General features: G+C 42.6%; 1 protein-coding gene across 2 annotated transcripts in view; it reads left to right on the forward strand.

The window, feature by feature from the left end:
• The window catches only part of LOC121384079 (peroxidasin-like), a 28,646-nt gene extending 21,514 nt beyond the window's left edge, over window positions 1-7,132 (forward strand). For both annotated transcript variants that reach the window (XM_041514301.1, XM_041514302.1), the window contains 5 exons: window positions 185-277; window positions 2,425-3,142; window positions 4,825-4,994; window positions 5,608-5,722; window positions 6,169-7,132. In XM_041514301.1, coding sequence (XP_041370235.1) covers window positions 185-277; window positions 2,425-3,142; window positions 4,825-4,994; window positions 5,608-5,722; window positions 6,169-6,442 — 1,370 coding nt within the window. In that variant the 3' untranslated portion in view covers window positions 6,443-7,132. The remainder of the gene's footprint in view (window positions 1-184; window positions 278-2,424; window positions 3,143-4,824; window positions 4,995-5,607; window positions 5,723-6,168) is intronic.
• The last annotated feature ends 5,595 nt before the right edge of the window (window positions 7,133-12,727 follow it).

Here is a 12,727-nt window from a genome sequence, read left to right on the forward strand (position 1 = left end):
AATTCAGTCATCAGCAAAATTCAATTAAACCTGCAACAAACATATCAAGACCATTGGCAGATCCCATCATCATTATCATCATCATCATCAACAGCAACAACAACATCAACAATAACATCAAATAGAAGAAGAACATCATCATCATCATCATCAACATCATCTATTATTTTTTTGTGTACTTCAGGTCAGCTGAAGAGCTCGAGGGACGGACTCCTGCCTAGAGAGGAGAAGGAGATTTGTGAGATGGACAGACCAGGAGCCTTCTGTTTCAAAGCAGGTAACAATTTAATACACCATAAACTAAATAGATGAGCGGACAGATTTTAGGTTCGATAGAGTATGGCCAGCATATCGCGAGTCAGACGTTTTGGCCGTTCTAAATAGAATAAATCTTAAATTAGCAAAATGCATGTTTGTTGGTGCACCTAACCAATTTCAATTCAATTTATTGCACAATACCAAAAAATCTGGTCTCAGCAAACAGAGATAAGAATTTTATAACATCAGTAACAACAATGAAAAATGGGGAAAAAATCTTGTAGTTGTTGAAACCCGTTGTCGATCGAGCTGTGAGTTTTCTGTAAAGTGATCATAAAAACATTGACCTTGAGGTTGCAGGGGGAGACTTACACAGCTCTGATGGGATTTGTTCTATCCTCTAGTAATCCCCCCCCCCTCTCTCAATATCTCTGTCTCTCTGTCTCTCTCTCTCTCTCTCTCTCTCTCTCTCTCTCTCGTTCAAACGTCACAATGTTTCTATGGACAGCGGTGTTAGATCTTCAGACGTACTTGTTACTAATGGGTGGATTTAGTTTGAGAATGGTAGCGGGATAACCCTCGGTCCGTACAGCGCTCGCCTCAGGTACTCTGGTTACAGGATCGAGTCCCTTCAGTGGACACATTCTCCGATTGGTTTTACCTCGTCTCAACCAGTGTCCCTCGACTATTACATCAAAGGCCGTAGTGTGTACTGTCCTGTAAGTGGGAGAGTAAATATAAAAGATCCCTTGCTGCTAATGCAAAAATGTAGCGAATTTCCTCAGACTATATGTCAGAATTACCAAATGTTGACATCCATTACCTGATGATGAATAAATCAATACTGTAGTGGTGTCGTTAAACAGACAGATAGTTTATTAAACAAATCAAACTTTAGATTGAAAAACTGTTAACCGATTTGTCGATGGCGTGGTTTGGAAGTGGTGTAACCGACACGTGGATTGAAAGCTTACTTCTCGTGAAACAGTGTGGCCTGACATGTTCTTATAAATCATCGTGAATCACTGGCTGTCGCTGTGTGTAAACACTGATAATACAGGACAATCAAATACAACACGAATGTCCAAACAGCTGGAGGATTTTCACGACCACATTTAAACAGTCGGTGACGCGTGACTACAGCAAGTGGACGTTGTTTATTGCGGGAAGCCAGTATGTCATAAAATGACCATAACGACGATTGTAAGTTACAACGCTATGTTCGGCTGGTGCTTAAGTAGGTGACTACCTACAGTTATCGGAGAGGCGGGGGATCTACGTTGGTTCTTAGATCTGTGACTACGGCCATCGGAGATGGGGCGGGTCTAGGTTTGACTAAAGGGAGATGGTGGTGAGAAAACGCGCTAGGGTGTTTTTATTTCAGGATTGTGGAGTGAAACTAAGGTTTAGATGATAATATTCGACTCTTCAATAGATATGAATATATGGATCTGTACTCGCTTTGTCAGCTTCATGGGAATAATATCTGTATGGAGTGGCACAAGCTTTAGTGGTGGGCGGGCACATGTGAAATTGTTATCTTTGGGTTGCCTCAAATGTGCTGTCCTAGCGTCTGGGGAACAAAAAACCCCACAACATTTTAGATGAAAATATTCAGCTATTTTAAATGTCTGTTATCTTATATATAGCAAGGAACAAAATACAGCTTATAATATTCAAAAGGACGGAGAGCAAGGTTGTAACCAGGGATTGTGATGGCAATTGTGTAGTTAGGAGTTATGAACGAACAATTCTGTGTATGTTAACGTTTTGGATATTTATTTTTCAAAAAAATAAAAAATTGGGGGGTGGGGTGGGGGTGGAGAGGTTGTGGATTTTTGCATATGTGTGTGTGGGGGGGGGGGGGGGTAGGGCTATTTTTAGTTTGTTAGGTGATTTTTTTTTTGGGAGAAGGGGCCCGTTCTTAACGCCAACTGCTCTTTATTTTTTTGCAGCTGCCTTGACAATTTGTATTTCTGGTTATATCCGTTTCACTGATACGGCAAGGATATTAAATAAATTTCTCATGTGTTGTGTTCTGGTTGTCTCTGTTTGTAGACGCCCAATAGCCGATGTGTAGTTTTGTGCTGGGGTCTCGTTACACATTAGTTGATTCATTCATCCATTTATTTATCCGTTCATTCATCCATTGAACTCCGTGTGTAGGTGACGAGCGCGTCAACGAACAGATGGGCCTGACGACGATGCACACGACGTGGATGCGACAACACAACCGGATCGCCGCCGACCTGCAGACTCTGAACCCGCACTGGGACGACGAACACGTGTTTCAGGAGACTAGGCGCATCGTGGGCGCCATGCTGCAGCACATCACGTACCACGAGTTCATGCCGTCAGTGTTCGGTCAGTCCGACATGAAGGCCTGGGGCCTGACGTCGCCCAGCTGGGGCTTCCACGACGTTTATGACCCGGAAGTGGACGCCAGCATACGCAACGGGTTCGCGACAGCCGCGTTCCGGTTTGGCCACTCGCTGGTTCGGTCGTTCATGTCGCACTACACGCGGGACTACCAGTTCGACGGCGACTCGCTCCTGCAGCACATATTCGGCAACACGTCCGTCATCCTGTCCAACCACAACAGGATCAACACCTTTCTGCGCGGTCTCAGCGTCGATCGCGCAAGCAAGATGGACCGCTTCCTGTCGAGTCAGATCCTTGACCATCTGTTCGAAGACAAGAAAGGAGACGCCCTTGACCTTGCGGCCTTGAACATTCAGAGAGGTCGTGATCACGGACTTCCGGGGTACAATCATTGGCGGCAGATGTGTAAACTTACTGTCGCGACGACCTTTGACCCCGATCAGCCAAATGGACTAGTAGATCACCCGTACGAAGATGCCGAGATTTTAAGTTCTCTGTACAGGTAAATATGATTATAATATTCGAGATCACCGTGATATAGAATCTTCTCAAGGTCGATAAAGGGTAAAGTTGTGACTTTACTCTAAAAAGGACACAGTATTTTTCTGTTGCTCCCTCTAAATATGATTCTAATGTTAGAGCGGAGTTATGTAGGAAGAATGGTGTGAACACTGATATTTATTAAACTGTAGTCGGAAAACGTGTGTCGGGTGTGAATGCAAAGATGAAAGATGTGACAGACCAGATATAAATGAAGTCAAAAGTTACAAGAAAGTGTCGCAGCAGAATCATTATATATATCGATGATACAGGATTAGTCTGAGGTAAGCTTTGAAATGTTATTTGCAAGAAACTCGGATTAGGTGAGATGGGGTCTGTCCAGTAGTAGCCATGTGCTCACCTGGATATCTTTGTATTGTCCGTAGCGCTGTTTTGGTAAGGGATCTGTTTCGGTGGTTGCGTCGTTTGTGACATTTGAAGATGTCGTACATCGTTGACGTTTGCATGTGTACAGTAAACAAATGTCTGTCACATTCACTGAAATGTTCGTAAAAGTAAGGTTATAACGAGCAAAGAAAGCAAGATTGAACTGAACCCACTCACAAAAGACGGCACATTTCTTAATACCTTTTTTTCTATGATTTTGAAAGTTTGTAATTTGAAAGAAACCTTAATTTTAAAAAACATTTTTGTCTGTTCTCAGCTGCACTGCTATCAGGACATTGAAGTCACATGATTGTCACGGCGTCTGCTGGCAAAACGTTCGTTCCAGACATTTGCCAAAAATATATGGTCCTTATACGTTTTATATCTTTCTGGGTGTCCGTTTATATATTTATTAAAACTCAAAATGCAGCTTATATTTTTTAACCAAACAATTTTACCATTATAACCATGCATTTGCTCAACTTATAACACAATTGCAAGACATTTGAATTGTTATGTTCGTTTTCCAAAAAATGTTGTCTACTAAAATTGGTTCTCGAGGACTTCATTTTGTCATTTACCTTTAAATATTCAAAATTGTTTTTATAAATTATTATAAGCATTTGTTTTGTTGAAGAACATACATGGTTTTATAAAACACTGACACGTTTTGTTTTGGAACGTTCTGGATGTAAGCTGTACCTCTAAACGTTTCACTCACCGAAACAGGTGATGTATTTATCAATATTTACACACGTGCTGAAAACGTTGCTACATAGCAGCCAATTCATTGCTCATTTGAATCGTAGAAATACTAATAAAAAGGTAGCTATACATACACTGTCCGTTTATAAATATTGATATGCTATAAAACCGAATGCTTATGCTAACCGAAACTAATCTCCCTATGATACATAGTTTGCTTTTCTGTCACACACCTGGGCTATACTTAACTCCAAATTACTAGAGATTTCGGGGGGGGGGGGGGGGGGGGGGGGGGGGGGGGGGGGGGGGGGGGGGGGGGGGACTTCTTTTTGACCTAAAAGGGAACTTTTTCATATTTATCTTGGGACACATCCATCCTGACTGGGACTTTTTCATATTTATCTTGGGACACACTCCTCCTGACTAAGTACGACCTTCCATTCTAGACAATGTAAATATTTACTATCTGATATGCACCTAATAGCTTCGGATTACAGATTAAAGTACGAAGTTTTGTTTAATGGAACATTCTTTCATCTATCGTTATTGCAGACACCCAGACGACATCGACCTGTTTCCCGGGGCGATCTCCGAGCGGCCTGTCCCCGGCGGTCTCGTGGGTCCTACCGTCACGTGCATCCTCGGCAAACAGTTTGCCTTCCTCAAGACTGGGGACAGGTTCTGGTATGAGCGTAAAAACGAAGACACCGGCTTCACATTAGGTAACTGAACTAGGTACTTCATATCAGAAATCAAAGGCCATGATATGTGCTATCCTGTCTGTGGGATGTTGCATATAAAAAATCCCTTGCTACTAATGGACAAATGTAGCGGATTTCCTCAAGACTGTATGTCAGAATTTCTAAATGTTTGACATCCAATAGCCGACGATTATTAAATAAATGTGCTCTGGTGGTGTCGTTAAACAAAACCAATTTTTCATATCAGAAATGCGACTTCACTAGGTAAATATTTAAAGCGTTTCATATCGTAAACGAAACTTACTTCTCATGTATTAAGAAATACTTAATGTTTGATATCTGTCTAAGCAACTTTATGTCACAAACATGATTTCATTAAATAACTACAATGCAAGAGGGTGCATGCCATAAACGCGATTTCACGTGGTACATATTCAAGCAGGTTTATGTCATAGAAGTTACTTCTCAAAAAGGAACTAACCAAAGCACTTTAACTTTAAAAGTAATTACGTTAGCAACACATTTTTAACTATGGCCAATTAAAAAGTGTCCTAATCGTATATTAGACGAGCAATAGCCGCCACTAGAACAAGGTGCTGGGGTGTCATCCAACAAACCTGTCTTCCTGTTTCAGAGCAGCTGAACAGCATCAAGTCGGTGTCGCTGGCTCGCGTCATGTGCGACAACTCCAACATCGAGAAGATTCAAGCTCACGTCTTCTGGAGGATCGGGATGGACGAGCGGTATATGTAAGTGTTCGTTTGGTGTCGGGTCGTGATTGAGGTATCAACTTAATGGGGGAATAAGATTTACACAAACAAGACGTGGACCAGAACGTTTTGAAGGCGTGGATCGTAAATCATATACACGCTAAAAGGTGTAATGTTCAAGTAAAACCTATTAGAAATAATAAAGCAGTTTTGTGATATTAAAATAACAAAATTTCTTTACAGATTTCTATTAAACCTTGGTCTGGCTTAAAACTAGAATCTTCCTTTTCGTCGTTCTGCAACGACGGCCTTACATTTTAATTAATAGACATGTAGGCCCCCACCAGTTGGGGACAAATATATACGGTGTTTCGTCCAAACAATATAAATAGTCCCTACTAAAGGTTGTGCCTCCCACTTCAGATATTCCGAATAAAACAATTCCCTCATAATTCGCTCTAAAACGTAATGGTGCTTTTTTTCAGGAACCCAGTGGTCGGTTGCTGGTCACTTCCGGCTCTTGATCTGACTCTCTGGAAAGACAATGGAGCCTATTGGTCAAACTGGTCCGAGTGGTCGCCATGTTTCGCCAGCTTCCGTCATCGAAGTCGAACTTGCCCGAACGAAGTGACTATGTGTGACGGTCCCAACACACAGTTCAAAAAGTGTTCCAAACAATCGTGCGATAAATTCGTCACTCCAGAAGATAGATTCAACTGTCTAATGAATATAGCCGACATATTTGACTTTAAAAAATAATTCGGCAACACGAATTTTGTTATTTGTTTAGTTTTTAGTGATTTTTATTAAATTTGGCAGTTTTTCAAGACAGTGTGCCAGTTAAAAAAAAACCCACCCAACTATACTCCAGGTTAAAATTATTTGAAAACAATCCGAACTTTACTAGAGTCTCGTGTCTAGACTCTATAAACACTACACCATTCAGGGGTTTGTGAAAGGGGGAGGCCCGGACTTGATAAGATGTTTTTAAAGACGCTTTTCTTTTTTTTTTCGCTTTTTTTACGTAGACGAATAAAAGAGGGTTCCCCACTCGACGTCTCCCCATGAATTAGCGCCTGCCATTATTTTAAAACAATTTAGAATGTTTAGAATCAGTTTCTAATAACACGGAAAATTGTGAGCGACATTCTTGTGAAGTGTCTGAATCAAAATAAAATAATTCAAATTCATATTTAGACCGCCTTTCAAGTGGCAGTACCCCCTCCCCGTCCCGCCCGCTTCCGACGCCTTTGTAGGCCTATTTGTAAAAAATCAGGTGATTTATCATGAGTATGAGGCTGGTCAGTGCCGTCATTCGAGCACATCGCGGATACAGAGTACAAAAGACTCTAATAAAAACAACATTATCCTGACCTTTTGTTCAGCTCTCAATAACACTTGGTAAATTAGTATCCTTGATTAACCTTTGAATAAAACAAATTAATATTTTAATTGTGTACTTTGTATGTTTTCCGATCCGATATCAGAACAGTAAACAATCGGATTGTTTCATCATTCAAATGAAACACATCTAGGGAACAAACTGAGTGGTACTACATTTTTGCTGTTGGTTACAGTTTGGTTTGTTTAAAGACAACAAGAGTACATAGATTTATTACCGCTACATTTTTCCATTAGTAGCAAGGGATCTTTTATATGCACCATCAAATCCCACAGAGAGGATAGCACATACCACGGCCTTTGATATACAAGTCGCAGTGCACTGGCTGGAACCAAACATAGCCCAATGGCCCGACCGACAGCGTATCAAACGAGCGCTATACCAATGGGATACGTTCCGCCCCTTTTGCTGATGGAGTATGAATTTATATAATATACAAGGACGTATGAATTAGATTCAAGTATAAACTGTTCAACTATACATTTATTGCGTTCTGAGATATTCATTCATTCATTTATACGTATGTTCGTGCTTATATCGAATTAAGGGTATAGAACGCTGTCATGGGCACACATACATCAGCTATATGGGTTGTCTGTCCAGGACAGTGAGTTAGTGGATAGTGGAAGAGAAGTTGCCCATTGGGTCGATCAAACTCGCTTCTGACATTGGTAAGGTAATAAATAAATTGGATGTAATCAAATAAAACATTGGCACTTGCAGCCTTTGGTTCAAAATAACACATAAAACATTAAACCAGAATTACATTCTTTGTTTCGTTTCAACTTCATTAAATATCTCTTCATTTCGCCTGTATTAAGAAACAAGAGGATCTTAAATTATCGATAAAATAACTCAACACAGGTATACAGATAGTAGTAGGTGCGTCATTTGAGCCTCTTGTATGCACATAAGCTAGGTTACGTGACCGCTTCTGATTGGCTGACCTCTAGTGAGGCGTGGCCTAATGACGTCACGGCGTGGTTGACCTCTAAGCGTGGCGTCAGTGTAAACTGGGTTAACGGCTTTGGCAGCTGTCAGCTGACCTCAATGACCTGGGTTAATGGGTTTGGCAGCTGTTGCGGTTCTATAGAGGAAACTGAAATTGTTAATGGCCCGTAGAGTGGCTTACGGAAGGTTTGATTGAAAACATACTTTATTGCATATTAATAGTAGGTGCGTCACTTTGGGTATCATGTATGCACATGAGCTAGGACACGTGGCCTGGCCTGCGCTCTGTTTGCGTGACCTCTAGGGGGCGTGGCCTCTTCTGATTGGCTGACCTCTAAGCGTGGTGTGTGACGTCACGGCGTGGGGACGCTAACCTTGACCTACTTCGAGTGCATGGACCTCTGGGTTAATGGCTATGGCAGCTGTCAGCTGACCTCGGTGACCTGGGTGAATGGGTTTGGCAGCTGTCAGGGGTCTATACAGGAAACAGATGGTGCGGAAGTCGTTAATGACTATCGGATGTCAAGATAGCGTGGGGTTATAGGCTTTGGCAGCTGACGGACATCCGGGGAACATTCCATTAATGACAGCTGTGCGTGTGAAACTGACCTCAGGATAGCTTAATGGACTATTGGTCTAGTGTTAGAGTAGAGAATCTCACTTCCCCCTAAGCACTATCCACACTGTCCTATACAGCCCTAGATAACTGACGTGTGTGTATGTGTGTGTCCAGGATAGCGTGATTGAACCTTAATTGGCTAGAGGTACGGAAAATAAATATATCCCAACAGAGTTCCATTTTTATATTTATTTATATTATGTTCACAAATACGCCACGAATGTGCAGAGCTCTAGGTCTTAAAATACAGACTATTTGAAAGAATATGATCGACATCAGTGAGAAACACGTGTCGTTTTGAAGCGAAAGAGAATGGTGTTGCTTTCTTGTTCCATGTCTGCCTGGCCGAATAGGAAATATGATACCCCGTGAGTCAAAACCATATGTCTTTTCGAGGCTTGTTTAATGAAAGAAGTTTCTAGCGAGAGTGCACTGGTTTATCCTTCAAGTATGTGTTAAAAAACACTTCAATTGTCTGTGATTGATTACATTGCATAAACAAACAAAATCATTTAATTAATTAATTAACTAAATTTCTTTCTTTCTTTATTATTATTATTATTATTATTATTATTATTATTATTAGATTAACAAGAGATTGCATAGAGCGAATAGCCTTTAATGATATTTTGACACACACGATATATAATCATAAGGTAAAACACCGACAGATGTAACACATAGACAACTGACAGATTGAACATGAAAACGTAATTTGATCTTCTTGTGGTTTTTACGAGCGTCTTAAAGTTGTTTTTGGTTTGAGATAGTTTGAGATAGTCGGTATATCCTGCTGGCGGTTATGCCCCTCTAACCTGTAAACAGAGAAACGATATGCCACACGTGCTTAATCCATCAATGGAAGTTATTAGAACTACGACGGGTATATCAAAGGTATGTCCTGTCCTGTGCAAACATCCCTTGCTACCATAAAGTAGCGGGTAGCGGCAGAAATATCAACTGTTTGACATCCAATAACCAATCACAAATCTAATCATGGAGTAAAAAGAAAAAAAGAAAAAAACGCAATGGTTTGGATTTTCGTTTATTTCTAAAATACAATCACTATAGACCACTACACATATATAAAATGGACACACATTGGGTTACACCGAGAGGCCTTAAGGTCGACATGTGAAAATAGTAGTGTTTATTTCTCTTCGTCACCTTCGTCCTCTCATCAGTATCATCATCGGTATCGTCGTCAGCTAGTTCGTCCAAATATTCGCTGATCCATGAACGATACTGATTTAATTTAGAACGAATCTGTGGTTGACATCTCTGTTGGAATTCACAGACTGTAGAATGTTCCTCGTGTTGGGACCTTTGTCAAAGTAATGCATATATGTTAGAAAGCGAGAGTACGTGTCTTTCCATAACTTCGATTGTAAAGTCTTCATGTTTCTTTCGATGGCATCTTGGGACATATTTTGTTTCGTAACGTTTCCTCTTGCTTTCGAAATAGTCACGATTGATGTCGAATTCACGCTCGATCATCAGACGTACGCCTTCGTTTTCCAGATCGGGCAACGGCTTTTTTTCATTTCCCTCCTCGCACAATTTAAATTGTAGATGTCGCTGCAAGTCATTCCCGTCTTTAAAGACCAGACCACACGTATCGCAAGACTGAATCCTCTTTACTTTTTCAGATAGGGTTCTACCTCATAATATTCTTCGTCGTCACTTTCGTAGATGGGTATGCCTGGTAGTTTTCTCTTGAATTCGTCCCTTTGCATGATTTGCATGTAGAGCTCTTTCTTCGATGGTGGTTGCAACTCTTCTGAGACATTCGCTGTTACGTTCATACTTTTATACCATTTGGACGGCCCCATCTCTAAACCATTAGGTCGAAGGCGCCAATGTTCGGGCGTGGTCGGTTTCAAGTCCACCAAGAGATGTCCGTAGGGCCTGTGGGTAGCTTCCTCAAACCGTTGCATCAAATGACGAGTATTTCCAGGATACATCTGCTGTGCCAAGTTCAGAACTTATTGCTTGTCGATGGGGGTTGTTGAACAGCGCCAAGTAATGGCAATTTCTTCTCTGTGTCGGGTCTTTGCTGTGATAGAGGTTTTGATTGATGGCAGTCACCTAGAGGTTTCTGTGGTAACTTCCTTCCGTGAACAGGTCGGTGATGCGAGGGACTTTATTGGCCGTGCACATCAAGTCATCCAGGACGACGAGATATCTGATTCTGGGATCCAAGTAATGATCTTTCTCCAGGCTCTCGGGTATGCCTTAGATGAATTCAACTTTCTAAACCACGTTGTTACTGTCATATGGGGATGTCATCTTATAGGGTCATGTCTCAATATGTGCTGGATTTTTTTCTCTTGGAATTTTCCACTCTGAAGCTCCCCGTTACCAAGGCTCACATCTGGTTCTCTGTACATCAAAAGCTGCATAATCAGATGACACTTCCGTAAGCGGTCACGTGACCTAGCTCATTTGCATACACGAGCGCAATTGTCACAACTACTACTACATGTATATCAATTGCATTATAGTGTGAAATGTCCAGTTAGGTGGGGATTAACTGTTAACTTCTGAAGTTATACTCTTCAAAAAAAGAAACGCAAAAGGGTACAAATGGGTTATAACTCCGATTTTATGTTTCCTACCGGTTCATGCTTTGTGAATATAAGGTCATTGCATGTCCCAAACACATTCCCACGGTTACATTCGATAAAACGCAGCTACTGTACAATAAAGTTCCAAAATGTGAATATTCGCACAAACGCAGCCACGTGCAAACCATGTCACCACTGCACGTGCGTTGTCTGCACGTGCAACATGAACACCGACAGTATAAAAGTGCAGGGTGTTCGCTTGCCTGGCCTCTGTATCTGGCCGACAGTTGACAATCCAGGACATGCCACGTCTCAGTGAACCGCAGAGAAACAATGCCATCGGCCGACTAGACGCAGGCGAATCCAGAACGGCCGTTGCCAGGGCATTCCATGTGTCCCCAAGCACCATCTCCAGACTGTGGGACCGTTACCAGCAACATGGATCAACACGTGACCTCCCTAGATCCGGTCGACCACGGGTCACTACCCCCGGGCAGGACCGCTACATCCGGGTACGCCACCTTCGGGAACGATTGACTACTGCCACCTCCACAGCCGCAGCAATACCAGGTTTGCGCAGGATATCCGACCAGACCGTACGGAACCGCCTACGTGAGGTAGGAATTCGTGCCAGACGTCCAGTTCGAGGTGTCATCTTAACACCACAACACCGTCGACTCCGACTGCAGTGGTGCCAGATTCATCGACAATGGCCTCAACTGCGATGGAGACAGGTGTGGTTCAGTGACGAGTCCCGATTTCTGCTCCGACGTCATGATGGAAGATGTCGCGTGTATAGGCGTCGTGGTGAACGTTATGCGGCAAACTGCGTGCAGGAAGTGGACAGATTCGGCGGGGGTAGTGTCATGGTGTGGGCAGCCATCTCACACACTGGCAGAACTGACCTGGTCCACGTGCAGGGCAACCTGAATGCACAGGGCTACATTGACCAGATCCTCCGGCCACACATCGTTCCAGTTATGGCCAACGCCAACGCAGTGTTCCAACATGACAACGCCAGGCCTCACACAGCACGTCTCACAACGGCTTTCCTACAGAACAACAACATTAATGTCCTTCCTTGGCCATCGATATCACCGGATTTGAACCCAATTGAGCATCTATGGGACGAGTTTGACCGACGCCTCCGACAGCGACAACCACAGCCCCAGACCCTGCCCGAGCTGGCAGCAGCCTTGCAGGCCGAGTGGGCCACCATCCCCCGGGACGTCATCCGTACTCTGGTTGCTTCAATGGGCAGGCGGTGCCAGGCAGTTGTCAACACACGCGGAGGCCACACCCGGTATTGACTCCAGATGACCTTGACCTAGGTGGTGTGTCCTATCACTTACTCACAATGGACTAGAGTGAATTGTGAACAATCCTGCAACATTTGGTAATTATCGGACTCACCATTCAATAATTAAATCAATTCTCCAAATGTTACGACAATGTGGTTTTGCGTTTCTTCTTTTGAAGAGTATATATCGATAAAAAAACAAATC

The sequence above is a fragment of the Gigantopelta aegis genome, chromosome 10 (assembly GCF_016097555.1).
Source record: "Gigantopelta aegis isolate Gae_Host chromosome 10, Gae_host_genome, whole genome shotgun sequence".
In the NCBI taxonomy this organism is placed as follows: Eukaryota; Metazoa; Mollusca; class Gastropoda; order Neomphalida; family Peltospiridae; genus Gigantopelta; species Gigantopelta aegis.